The sequence below is a fragment of the Dermochelys coriacea genome, chromosome 7, assembly GCF_009764565.3.
Source record: "Dermochelys coriacea isolate rDerCor1 chromosome 7, rDerCor1.pri.v4, whole genome shotgun sequence".
In the NCBI taxonomy this organism is placed as follows: Eukaryota; Metazoa; Chordata; order Testudines; family Dermochelyidae; genus Dermochelys; species Dermochelys coriacea.
This window is the reverse complement of record NC_050074.1, coordinates 110,701,156-110,715,276: the sequence shown is the minus strand read 5'-3', so window position 1 is coordinate 110,715,276 and position 14,121 is coordinate 110,701,156. Positions and strand designations below refer to the sequence as shown.

General features: G+C 49.7%; 1 protein-coding gene across 1 annotated transcript in view; it reads right to left on the bottom strand.

The window, feature by feature from the left end:
• The window catches only part of LOC119859029 (prolactin-releasing peptide receptor-like), a 57,254-nt gene that overhangs the window by 567 nt on the left and 42,566 nt on the right, over window positions 1-14,121 (bottom strand). Inside the window, exon 2 of the mRNA XM_038410630.2 lies at window positions 501-1,220. Coding sequence (XP_038266558.2) covers window positions 501-1,220 — 720 coding nt within the window. The remainder of the gene's footprint in view (window positions 1-500; window positions 1,221-14,121) is intronic.

The window sequence follows — 14,121 nt, the reverse complement described above, 5'->3', positions numbered from 1 at the left end:
ATCTGGTTTTAAGATTCTACTCGATAAGTTTATGGAGGAGATGGTATGATGGGATAATGGGATTTTGGTAAGTAATTGATCTTTAAATATTCAGGGTAAATAGGCCAAATCCCCTGAGATGGGATATTAGATGGATGGGATCTGAGTTACTATAGAAAATTCTTTCCTGGGTATCTGGCTGGTGAATCTTGCCCATATGCTCAGGGTTTAGCTGATTGCCATATTTGGGGTCGGGAAGGAATTTTCCTCCAGGGCAGATTGGAGAGACCCTGGAGGTTTTTCGCCTTCCTCTGTAGCATGGGGCCTGGTTGACTTGAGGGAGGCTTCTCTGCTCCTTGAAGTCTTTGAACCATGATTTAAGGACTTCAATAGCTCAGACATGGGTGAGGTTTTTCATAGGAGTGGGTGGGTGATATTCTGTGGCCTGCGCTGTGCAGGAGGTCGGACTAGATGATCAAATGGTCCCTTCTGACCTTAGTATCTATGAATCGATGAATGACCCTGTTCTTGAGTTTGAGGGAGATCTTGGTGTAGGAGACCAGGATTGCTAGCAGAGTGCAGAGGTAGATGATAAGCAGCAGGAAGAGAACATAGATTTGCCGCTGGTGCTCTTGTTCCCCGCAGAACTCCTCGCACAGGGTGAGCTCCTGCTGTCCAAGTTCCATGTAGTAGGTGTGGGCCATGGCTGGCAGTGCCAGGCAGCAAGAGAGGATCCAGATGAAAAGCACCACATAGGCACCCAGCTTCAGTGAGATGCGGCACGGTAGTGGATGCACAATGATAATGTAGCGGTCCACGGCAATGGTGGCCAGGATGAAGACAGACACATAGATGGTGACAGGCTGCATGAAGAAGATGAAGTAGCACATGACGCTGCTGAAGATCCAGCCGCGGGGCTCAAAGACATAGGCTAAGGTGAGTGGGATGCAAGTGGTGCACATGGCCACGTCTGACAGGGTCAGGTTCCCGATCAGGAAGTTGGTGACGTTGTGCATCTTCTTCACCTGCACCATGACATGCACCAGCAAGCAGTTCCCCACCATGCCCACCACCATCATGGCTGTGTACAGCAGGATGATCAGCACCTTCAGCTGGTGCACCAGCTGAAAGCTCTGGAACTGTACCAACGTCCCATTGGTGGGTGGGGTGAGTGCAGACTGGCTCTGGTTGTGGTGAGCAGAGTCCGGGCCCCAGTCTTCCAAGAAATCAACCATCTTTGCCTAGAGGGCAAAGAAAGGGGGAAATTAGTGACCCCTCTTCACTCTATGGTCACTAGTTGCACCTCCTCCTCCACTCCCCTAACGGGCCTTAGTGGTACTTCCTCTTCCAAACCTACCACAGGAACTAGTGGTCCCTCCACACACACACACCCTAGGGGCATTTATGGCCCCTCCACCCTTACACCACCTACATGGGCACATGTGCAGTTCAATCCTCCGATCATTGGAGAATAACAATTACAGTGAAAACACATGGAGGAAGATACTCAAGGCCATCCCTTCTAGAAACATCCCTGCAGTGAAACCCTCCCGTGAGCGCTAAGGATTGCCGTGCAAACACGTCGATGAAGAACATAAGAGGACACCAGAATCAATGACCCCCTTTGCTTGCAGGAACACTTCCCGTTTATATCCCGGCCCTCTCGGAAATTCAAGCAAAGAGAAAAAGCACCCAGATGATGCTATAAATGGCCACGAGCAGACATCTACCCACAGACAGGCATGCAATGACATCTCGCCGGGGACATAGATTGCAATGAAAAGCAAATGGAGTAAGGTAATAAAGTATAATCAGATACATCATATATTAATGATCCATAATTACAATACATGATGCAACAAGCAAGGAAGTACTATCAAAAAAAGCAAGTGGATGAAGGACTACCCCGAATAAGGACACCTCTCTCTCTCTCTCTCTCTCTCCACAGAGCCGTGTGAAAAATCCCCAGTCACCGGAGAACAAAGTTTTAAAGACACCTGGAGGAAGATCTAAATGACCCTCGCCACTAGCGACACGTTGATCCCCAGACACACGTGCAAATAGATCCCCATTGGCAGGGGACTAGGGGAAAGCAAAGCGAGTGAGATCGACAGTTGGGTATTTTTCAGCCCCTCGAGGCTTTTCCTACCTTTAATCAGGTACCCTGGCCTCCTGTTTAATTAAGTGCCATGGGAATCGGAGCTGGACCCGGAATCATTGTCTGCCCCCAGCCAATAGTGTGAACCCAGCGCCTGCAATAATCGAGCAGGATGATCCGCGGCTGGGGAGAGTTTCCGAGCCAGTCACTGGCTTTATTCGCTCGCCCCAGCGCCTCTCTCCCCTCCTCGCTCATTGAGAAGCGGGTCGGTCACCGGCTGCTGCGCGGTGTCCGTCCCCAACCCCTTCTCAAGCCGATCACTTCGCCGGCTGAGTCCAGTGGGGCAGCAAAACTCAGCCCTGGCTCCCGGGCAGCCGGCGCCAGCCCCAGCGCCCCGCACTCAGAGGGCGGGGGACGGGCTAAACCCGGGGAAGTTCCCGGGAGCGTGACTCGGGCTATAAACCGTTGAGCCAGGCGGAGGTGATGCTGCAGGGACCGGGCGGCAGCAGCGCTCGGCGCAGGTAGCCGGCTAGAAACGGGAGCTCTCCAGGGTGCTGAACCCAGACCCGTGTGACTACGGCCCAGCACGTCAGGGCTCCTTCTGCCCGGGGGGTATTAGCGCCCCGCGGCGCTGCCAGCGAAACAATGCATCCCGGTAAAACCCAGCGGCGCCCTTCCCTTCTGCAGGAAGGCACATGAGGCTTTTAGCAGAGCAGAGACCTGAGTCAACAGCGAAAAGATAGAGGGTGCCTCCCTTCTAATGGCTGACTGCAGGGTGCCCTGTGCTAACCAAAGGAAAGTTAACACATCAAAACAAGGATTAACACAGGAGCAGATGAAATTGAAAAGGGAAAATGATCAATGACATGTAAAGAAAGGAGACAATTTCAACCTAGTTCATGAGGGGAAACAGAGTTCTGTCTTACCATTCAATTATTAGGTTTCAGAGTAGCAGCCGTGTTATGCATCCGATGAAGTGAGCTGTAGCTCACGAAAGTTTATGCTCTAATACATTTGTTAGTCTCTAAGGTGCCACAAGTGCTCCCATTCAATTATTAGTAGCTTTTGTGTTAGCACCTAGAGGCACCCCCACCCCGTTGCGTTAACAGCTGATACTAACAAGCACATAGCAAAAGCGTCTGGTGAATTCCGATGTTGAGGCTGGCCTTTGAATTCAAGCGTAAACCAAAATGATTTAGGGCCAGGAAAGAAATTCTTCCTCCCGAAAATTCTAAAACCTGTGTCAGTGCAAGATGAACTTGCCAGGCTAAAAAATGATAAGCTGTTGTTTGAGGATCTTCAGAGGGAGCCATGACTTTCCCTGGGGGTGGGGGTGCCCTATGACCACAGATGGGACTTTCCCAGGAACTAAGAACCACCTCACACAGCATCCATTTCCATTCCAAGTTCAAGGTACACTTTTTGACCTTACCCTCACCAATGCAAACACACAGCACGTCATATATGCATAATAATAAACATTCACAACAAAACAATTCACATGCATTCCCCCCAAAAAAGTGTCAGAAGGAAACAACATGTGAGGCATGCTAACCATGTCAGAAAATGCTCTACTGAAAAGTCCTTAGAGTCCATAGTGACTCTTCTTCTGAAGAGAACAGAATGGGATAGAATATGCTGCAAGCTCCTGCACCATGTTTTAGACTGGTCTGGCCTGGCCATCTTACATTAAATATCCTTTTGTGGGTTTTTACAGGGCTATGAGACAAATTAACATTTGTCGAAAAGCAACAACAACAAAAAATCCATCAACATAGTTCCAGCTATGCTTGGCTGTTATATAAATACAAAACTTTGTCAATTGAACTCTAAACTGATAAAACCTTGCCCTAGAACAGTGAAAAGCATTCAATGTAAAGCACTCATCTGGGGAAGATTCATCTAATTTTATTATAGTTTGTATAATTGAGACAGGAAAACAACCTTTAAATCATTTATATTTCCCCCTCTCCCCCAGGAAAACTGAATTTTGAAAGATAAAGCCTGATCTTTGAAATTCCACATTCAGGAACAGAGACACTAAGTTACTTTCAGTGAGTATTGCTTTAAAAAACCCCTTAAACGTGTGCATAACTTTAATCACATGACAAGTTCCACTGACATTCATGGCACACATACTTAAGTGCTTTGCTGGATCAAGGCCATGATTATATGGACCACCACCACAGTTCAGCCATGCTGGCAACTTCAGGTTAATTAAGAAATTGTGAGCAGATATTTTAGGAGATTTCTATAGCATTCTAACATTATTTTTTCTTAAATGTTCATGATACATAATTTTAGCAGAATTTAGGAAACTGTTGTCAACAGAGGCTTCTATTTGGTCAAAATTTGCAGCTATGTATGTGTGTCAGATGACTCAACAACTCATAATTCCCATGATTCAAACTCTCACCAGTCAGTCATTTCTGGCTAGAAAATTAGCATTTTAACTATACCACTAACAAAATACAGTCTATTAATATAATGCCTCATGCTTTAACTAATGGGGATTAGGAGGAAACTTGCTACAGACAGGTTATCCCATAAAGGTATTCTGAAGGGTTTCTTGCACTTTCCTTTGAAGAATCTGCTACAGGCCACTGCTGGAGACTGGACAGTGGAATAGAAAGAGCTTGGGTCTCATCCAGTCTGGCAATTCCTGTGGTCTTTCAGAATTAGCATGAAATCCTGACTCCAGTGGAGTCAATGACAAAACTCCCATTGATTTCAATAGAAGCAGGTTTTCACCCCAGAATTTTCCAAAGAAAATCAACATTTGCTATCAGGTTTATCCAACCTCCACAAATTTTCCAATTCCTGATTACATTGTGAGATATTTTGGATAAACAGTATCCTTATGACAGATACTATAGACACATGGAATATCCAAGGCTATTGCATCCAGAGTCCAAGACTATTGCATCAGCTTTATAAGTGTTATATGTCTCATTGTGGGTAAGGGATTGTACTCTGGCTCCATGGGGGATTTACAGGGTTTTCTGCAGGAATTAAAATTCCTAGGTAGGTAACAGGCCAGGAGAAGTCTAGGGAAGTTGTATATATTAATTTGACCTTGATGCCTGGAAAACAAAGAACTGAAAACTGTATAAAGTGACCATCCTGACAGAGAGAGAGAGGTCACTCTCCTCTTATCCAAGAAATGACATGAGATTGTGACCAAGAGGGATAAACTCTGCAAAAGGACTTGAAGTAGTTTGAAACCTGCCAGGGTATCCATGTAGAAGCTGGGCGATACCTGCTAAGCTAGTCTTGCATAAAAACTGCTTATTGTTTTTAAACTATATTTCCTCAGCAGTGCTTTTCTTCTAAATAAATAGTACTTTGCTTTATGAAAGCTGGCTGCTCACTGATTAACCCTATCACTGCCCATAAGAGAACAGGATTGCAGGTGCTGAACTAAAGGACAGCCTGTTGAGGTGATTACACTGAAGTGCAGGAGACTGCAGCAGAATCCCCCTCCAAGGCAGATGATTACTAGAGGCCTGAAACATATGTGGGATGCCCTCAAGGAGCCTATGAAGAGGTCAGAGGTGCAGTTAACTTGGGGGCTGTGGCAGTCCTCAATCTGGTCTTTTATTCCTATTTCCCTTCCATTACAGAGTCCAATTTCCTCTAATGACTGCACTGAACAGGCTTATTGGCTGCAGTGAAGTCATGTGAGGTAATTCCAGCTTCTAATTATCACATGACCATAAATAGGAAGCAGAGAACAAAAGAGGGGTTATTGTGGGGGAAAGAAGAGTGTAACTTTTAAAAGATTTTAACTCAGAAATCAAGGTACATTGAACTTGATTCCCCTTTGCTGTTCCATTCTATTCTCTATAGGTTGTTATAGTGCATTCCCTTCCAGTCATGCATTAAGCCATGTGACTAGACATCTGTTGTGTGTTGTTTCTTCTCTATTCCTCTTCCTAGAGGAAGAAGTGTGTCCAGGGAAGTGTCTTGTTTTGATAGTGTATATCTTTTTATTAGTAGTTATTAAATATTTATTTATATAAATATACCTGTTCCTCTGTGTTTGTATTAGAGAAAGCAAAGTCAAAGAAATGCACTTCATGACACACAATACCCGAGGATTATCATCAGCACCTCCATATTACTCAGATGGGAAAACTGAGGCACAAGGTAGATAAATGACATAAATCTGTGGCACAGCTGGCAACAGAGTCCAGGTCTCCTAACTTCCAGCCCTGTGAGTGCCTAACAGCTAACCCTCCCTTCTATGTATGAATAGAGATCTGTCTACAGGAGTTAGAGACAAGGTGGGTGATATCTTGATAATACTTTTCATTGGACCAACTTCTCTTGGTGAGAGAGACAAGTCTTCAAGCTTACACAGAGTTCTTCTTCAGGTCTAGGAAATGTACTCAGTGTCACAGTTAAATACAAGGTGGAACAGATTGTTTTGTGATTTTTTTCCACTTCCCCCATTATGACTCACCTTGAATGGTCCCTTCAAATGCATGTTAAGTGGCCCATTAACAACTATATACAAAAAAACCCCATGAATTGCCACTCCTACCTTCACAGATCCAGTATCCACTCCAAACACACCAAGAAATCAGTAATCTACAACCAGGCAGTCACATATCACAGAATACGAGTAGAAAGTTTGAGTAATTTCTGAGTAGAAAGTCTGGGATATACACCTTAACACACTTGAAACCGCCTTCACTAAAGGACACTCCATCAAAGAACTAGATCACATCATGGAACAGACCACCCAAATACCCAGAAAGAACCTGTTTGACTCCAGAAATATAACTCCCTCCAACTGCACACCCTCATTGTCACCTATCACCCCATACTGGAACCCATACAGGGTATCAAACAACTACAACCAATTATCAATCAAGTTTCTTTAATCTAAAACAACAACTACAACCCATAATCAATGGGGTTTCTTTCATCCTGAAATAAATCTTTCCTGAACACCATCTTTTGACCTTCAAACAACTCCCTAACCTCATAATAAAAGGACGTTTCCCATAAATCAGGACACACCAATTCAAAATGGCACCAGACCCTGTCAGAACAACAGAAGCAAAACCTGTAGACATATCTGCATAACTCCCCCCACAACACACCTTTCAAGATCCATGGGTCCTACACATGCCTATCACAACATGTGGTATACCTCATCCAGTGTACTAGATGCTCCACTAACAACCTTGTGGTGAAACGAGATGATCATTATGCTCTCAGATAAACTCACACAGAAAATTGATCAAAGACAAAAGCACACTGTCATCTGTGGGTGAACACTTTTCACAAAGCGATCACTCTATATCACTCGCAGTCATAGTCCTCAAAGGAAACCTGCTCAACACTGTCAAAAGACACATCTGGGAGCTTAAATTCATAACTTTGCTAGACACTAAAAATCATGGACTGAATAGAGTCATTTGAGTTATAGCTTATTATAACAAACTATAACCCTCTAACCTCTCTCTCCCAAAGTTTTCTCCTCCCCATGTCCCCAGTGACTGGAGAGATGTTAACAGACCACTTCACATTGAATGGTCTCTTGAAATATACATTGACTACTTATGCTAAACACCGCTGCACCACTGTACACTATCTAATGTAGCCACTCTAAGCTGACAGGAGAGAACTCTCCCTTCAGCTTAATTACTCCGCCCCCATGAGTGGTGGTATCTATGTTGGCAGGAGAAGCTCTATCCACCAACATACTGGTGCTCAAGTCAGCATAAATTGTGTCACTCAGAGGGTGGCTAATTCATACCCCTGAGCAACATAATTTATGTTGATATAAGCTGTAGTGTAGCCATAGCCATTCTGAGTACATTTCCCAGACCTGAAGAAGAGCTCTGAGTAAGCTCGAAAGCTTGTCTTTCTCGCCAACAAAAGTTGGTTCAATAAAAGATATAACCTCACCTGCCTTGTCTGTTTAATATCCTGGGACCAACACAACTACAACAACACTGCATACTGGAGTTAAAGCTGTAGTAGGAAGAGAGCCTGAGACATAAGCCCTTGTATCAGAGGCCTGGTATGAGGTAGGACTGGATCACAGAATCTGGCAAGAACAGGGCTGATATTGCAGAAATACACATTCCTAAGAAGTGCTAGGCACAAAGTACTCATGCAAACACATCCTGATATCCAGTGGTAGCAGAACATCCCAATATCAAAGATGGTACAAAAACATTCCCCAAGGATAACAGGAACACACAATCCTAAAAGATAAGGTCAGGATGACAGTACATAACAGAGATGTTTGGATCAAACCAACATGTACAAGGTGATGAGTGATAACTAGCCACGTCAGGGGGCAGAGGCAGTATGCAACTTGTTTGTTTCAGGGTATAGAGATGTATCTCAGAGGGAGTATCTTTGGCCAGCCGAGGGGGAAAATGGAAAATCCCACCATTCACTGAGCTGCGTCCATTGTCATGGGCATACATGTCTTAGTATCCTCGTAGAGTCTACCAGGTTCTATTACCATGTTTTATCAACAATAAACCTGACCGGGTGCCTTTGCACCTTACTGGAACTTGTGGTTGTTGGGCGGTTTGCTCAAGGTTTGCTGTGCCAGCTGCCAGAACACACACACATGCAGCCAAACATCTAATAATAAAAGCAGCTAGGGAGAAATCTCTTTTTAAACATTTCTTCTCATTTCTCTCATGCTGAATTTCATGAGCACAGATGTGAGGAAACAAAATGAAAACAAACACTTAAAATACAACCAGGTCTAGACAACAAACCACTTGAAATCCATTTCTGAAAAATGTCCGCTCAACTGCATTCCTCTCAAACAAGCAGATGCTAGTTTGCTATCCTGATATTAGTACAAAAAAAGCTTTTATGCAGAGTTAAAATTCTATATAATTTGAAGTAATGCATATAGAAATCCAGGGCCCTGTAATACAGAATATGAAGAGGAAAAATAGACTAATAGTATGGTCAGGCTTTAGTGTATCTGAACATGAATTAATTGCTAAAGCAGTGACACACACAAATCCCCTTCTGTATAATTACTACATACTACCTAGTGAATAAGTAAAGAAAGATACATATTGTGACAGGGTCGGGCCAGATGGCTACAGGAAAGTAATCCTATTGGAATCCGGGAAGTGGGCGGGTGAAGCCCATCCACTGCTAAAGGATCCCCCCCAACCTAAAAGGGGGATCCACAGGACCTAGATACCAAAAAATCCTGGGGGACAACTAATGAAATAACAGGGACAGGAGTGTGGTCAAAGGGTCAAACGAAGGGAACCGGATGGGGACACCGAACAGAGAACCCCGGACAGCACCCACTGCTCCTCAAAGACATCAAGGGAGTCAGAGGAAGCCACCCAGAGGAACTCTGCCCGGATACGTGAACGGATCGAGGATCAGAAATAGGCTCCACAGTCACAGGAAACTCCATTGGCCAACCTCCTCACTCTGGTTTTATAGATGACCATTTTAGCTAGGGCCAGGAGGAGGGTGACCAGGAGATCCCGTGACTTTGTGGGGCCACGGATAGGGAGGGCATAAATAAGAAGGTGAGGGGAAAAGTGCAACCAAAAACGTAATATAAAAATATTGGTGAGGAGCCGGAATAGGGGCTGCAGCCCGGCATACTCCAGGTATGTGTGTGCCAGGGTTTCCCTCACACCGCAAAAGGGGCAGGCATCTGGGATTGAGGTGAACTGCACCAAGAACACGCCCGTGCTCATGACTCCATGAAGGAGCCACCAACTGACATCCCCAGCGGGCCTTGGGACTAAGGTGGAATATAAGCTGGCCCATCGGGGCTCCTCACCCTGCAAAGGTGGCAGGAGGTCCCGTCATTTTGTATCAGGGTGGGACATGAGGGTGAGGGTGTGAAGGGTGTGGAGCACGAGCATGTATAGATGTTTTCTTGGCGCAGGTTGAAAGCAGACCGGCTGCATCTCGTGCAGCTGGCTTACAGTGAAGGGGTGAGGGGATCGGTTAGGTCCACGGGCCAGGGATCCAATTAAAAGGTCCAGTGGGCCTGGGGTAGAGGGTGGGTGGGGCGTACCCTCGTGCAGAACCAAGTCGAGATAAACCCGAGCAGCGGGCGGCAAAGCGGCCTTCACCTCCTGAAGTATGCGCCGGGGAGTACAAGGTCTGGAGAGCCCCATGCGCTGAGCAAGCATCAGGGGATCCAGCCAGTCTCCCCGGTCATAGTCCAGGAGGTCTCCAACTCTTGTGACTTCTGCCAGGACGAACCTTTGGCACACCGAGCGGGACTCCACCACCTGCACACGGAGCTGGGGGTTATGTAGCAGGGGCTCTGTGAGGAGTTCTGCCCCCTCGGTGGACACCACGGACCTGGTCGTTGAAAACAGTTTCCAGGTCCGGAGGAGGTCCTGGTAGAAGACCGGCAGCCCGGAGAGGTCTCGTGGAAGACCTCTCGGATGGAGATAAAGGAGCTGCCGGTCTTATCGGAGCCCTCGGAAGCAGTGCATGAAGGCGTACGTCAGTATGCTCCACGCCGGACTACCTGCACCATAAAGGAGCCTCTGCAGGGCCTGGAGGTGGAAGACATGGACCTGAGTGCGAAAACACTTCAGGCCCTGCCCTCCCTCTTCCAGAGGTAGATGGAGAACCCCTGCAGAGACCCAGTGCAGTCCTGACCAAAAGAACTCCAGAATTGATGTCCGGAGGTTGGCTAGGAAACCTGGGGCTGGGACCAGGGTGTTGAGCCGGTGCCAGAGCATGGACAGGACTAGTTGATTAAGCACCAGTGCCCTCCCTCGAAGGGAGAGACACCGGAGTAGTCCTGTCCATCTTCGGAGCCGGTCTACCACCCTGCCCTCTAAACTGTGCCAGTTCTCCGGCGGAGACGGATGTGTGGCAAAAAGGTAAACGCCGAGATAGAGCAGCGGACCCGCACTCCACCGGATGGCCTGAAGCGAGGGTGGGAGGGAGCTCACTTGCCACCAGTCCCCTACCACCAAGCCAGAGTTCTTGACCCAGTTGACCCGTGCGGAGGAGGCTGCCGAATAGATGGCCTGGCAAGCCTCCACCCGTGCCAAGTAGCCCGGGTCCTGGACCACGAGGAGCACATCGTCGGCATACGCCGACAGGACTAGGCGCAGCTCCGTCTCATGCAGCGCCAGCCCCGTCAACCTCCTACGGAGGAGACAGAGGAAGGGCTCAAACGCCAGAGCGTACAGCTGGCCTGAGAGGGGACACCCCTGCCGTACTCCTCGCCCGAAGCTGACCGGTTCGGTCAGGGTCCAGTTGAGCCTGTCCAGACACTCTGCGGAGGCGTACAGCACCCAGAGAAAACCCACAAACTGGGGTCCGAAGCCAAATGCTTGCAGAGTGCTCAGGAGATACCCATGATCCATCCTGTCGAATGCCTTCTCCTGATCTAAGGACAGGAGGGCGAACGACAGACCATCCCTACACCTGAGTTCCGAAAGGTCCCGGACCAGATACAGGTTGTCGAAGATGGTGCGGCCCGGGACGGTGTAGGTCTGGTCCGGGTAGACCACGTCCACCAGCACGGACACTAGCCGCAGCGAGATTGCTTTTGCCATGACTTTATAGTCTGTGCTGAGGAGCGAGATGGGACGCCAATTCCATAAATCGCGGAAGTCACCCTTCTTTGGCAATAAGGCGAGCACAGCTCACCTGCACGAAAGAGGGAGGACCCCACTCTGCAAAGACTCGGCCCAGACGATGACTAGGTCTGGGCCGAGGACGTCCCAGAACACGCGGTAGAACTCCATGGTCAGCCCATCCATGCCCAGAGATTTATTGATGGGCATGCGACGGATGGCTTCCGAGAACTCGGCCAGAGTGAGAGGCAGCTCTAGCTGGTCTCGGTCACCCGCGCTGACCGTCGGGAGTCCATCCCAGAGCACTCTGCAAGTGTTAGGATCGGTTGAATCCGGGGAGAAAAGGCTTGTGTAGAAGGCTCTCGCCCTCCCGCACATCTCCACCGGATCAGTGAGGGGAGTGCCATCTTCCGCCAGAAGGCAGATGACATGTTTCTTGGCCCCCTCTTTTTCTCCAGGGCGTAGAAGAAGCAGGAGCCGCGATCCATCTCCCGAAGGAGATGGATGTGGGATCGAACAAAGGCACCCCGGGCCCGATGGTCCTTGAGGGCCCGGAGCTCTTCCCGCTTCTCCCAGCACGCTCCGCAGAGGGGCGGATCCTTGGGGCTGGTAGCCAGATGCCTCTCCAGCTCTAAGACCTCCTGTTCCAACGGCTCTATCGCTGCATCGTCGGCTGGTGCCCCGGGTGTAGTCACGGCAGAAGAGCCGGGCGCGCACCTTCCCTAGGTCCCACCACCCCCACACCAAGGGAAAGGCACGCCGCTGCCCTCGCCAGGCCAGCCAGAACTCCTGGAAGGATGCCACGAAGCCCACATCCTCCAGCAAGCTGTTGTTGAAATGCCAATAGGCCGGCCCCGGCCTTTCCGCGCAGAGGGAGGCCGTCACAGTGGCTAAATGATGGTCAGAAAATGGGGCCGGCCAGATGCCTGAGGAGTGGGCTCGTGAAAGATGGAAACGTGATAAGTAGATGGGGTCCAACCGGGAGGGGCTCGACCGATGGGCCTCCACCCGGACAAAAGTGAACGTAGAAGTGTCATCCGGTGGTGGTCGCGCCAGACGTCCACCAGGGAGTGGTGTTCGACTGTCTCCTGGAGGACGGCGGCCAGGCTCTCCTCGGTCCCCGAGTGGTCCCGCTCCTCGAGGGTGATGTTAAAGTCCCCTCCCAGGACCAGGCACTCATGAAGATCCAAGATGCCGAGGAAGGCGGACACCTGCTGATAGAATTGCAGCTGCTCCAGGCTTGCTGCCAGGGTATAGATGTTAATGAGGTTGACTACGAGCCCCTCCATGTGGGCCTGGAGGTGCAGCAGGCAGCCCGGCACAGCCTTGGCGACCCCCAGCACCTTGGGCCGTAGGTCGGGGAAGAACAGGGTTGCCACTCCAGCCGTACGAACTGTGAGATGGCTAAGCAGACCCTGTCCCCCTAATCCAGCCGCCAGCTGTCTTCGGTGGTCGGATCTGTATGGGTCTCCTGCAGAAAAACCACAGAGTACCCCCCCTCCCGAAGGAAGGAGAGCACCTGGGACCTGCAGAGACCCATCCTACAGCCGCGGGTATTCAATGTTGGTAAGAGGTGCCATGAGGAGGGCTGGGGGGGCTCCTCGCCGGCAGGGATGGTCGCGGCTCCCGACGGGCCGCACAGCAGTCCGTGACCTACCCCGTAGGTGAATAAGGAGTCACGGAAGAGGCGGACCTGCTGGTAGGCCGTGGCGCCCTGCCTCCCGGTCCTTTTACCCTCCCCCATGAGGGCCCTTGCGGCCCGGAGGATTTGATGAAAGTCCCCCCATCGCTGGAGAGCAAGCTGTACTTTGTTGTGGGAGCCATAGACGTCTTCTAAAAACTCCCGCAACTCCTCTCGCAGCGGGGGAGGTTTACAGTCTCCTGGTTACTCCCCGACGGGGCCCTTGGTGCAGCCCCATGGCCCACTGAGATGGGCAGACAGGGTGCGGACCCCCTTCGGGGCTCCCGATGGGTTGGCGCCACTAGGCCCGCCTCAAACCCTGGAGCGATAGGGGGCGGCGGAGGGAGTATAGCGGCCCCTGGTGGGTCAGGACAGGAAAACACAAAGGCCGCTTCCTGGGGGTCATCGATTGGAAAAGGGAAGGAGATAGCCCCAGGGGTGGCAATAACATCTCGGGAGGTGGACGGGATAGGGACGGGGCAGGGGCAGGGTTAGAGGCAAGATTCTGGGTGGGGAGAGGGCTCTCAGTGATGCTGGGCACAGGCTCTATGGTGGATTTGGCAGCCATGGCATCAGAAGGTGGACTCTCTTCTGTAGAGCCCCCTCCCGGGAAGGAGGTTGAATGCTCCTCACCAATGAGGGGTGCCCCTGGTGGCTCAGGTCCCGGCCGCGTGCCACTGGCCGTCGCCTCAACAGGCTCGGTGGCCCTCAGAGGGGTGCCATCTGCAGCCGGGTTGATGGAGGAGTCCAGGGGTTCCTCAGAGGTGGGAGCAGAAGCAAGGGTTAGGGGG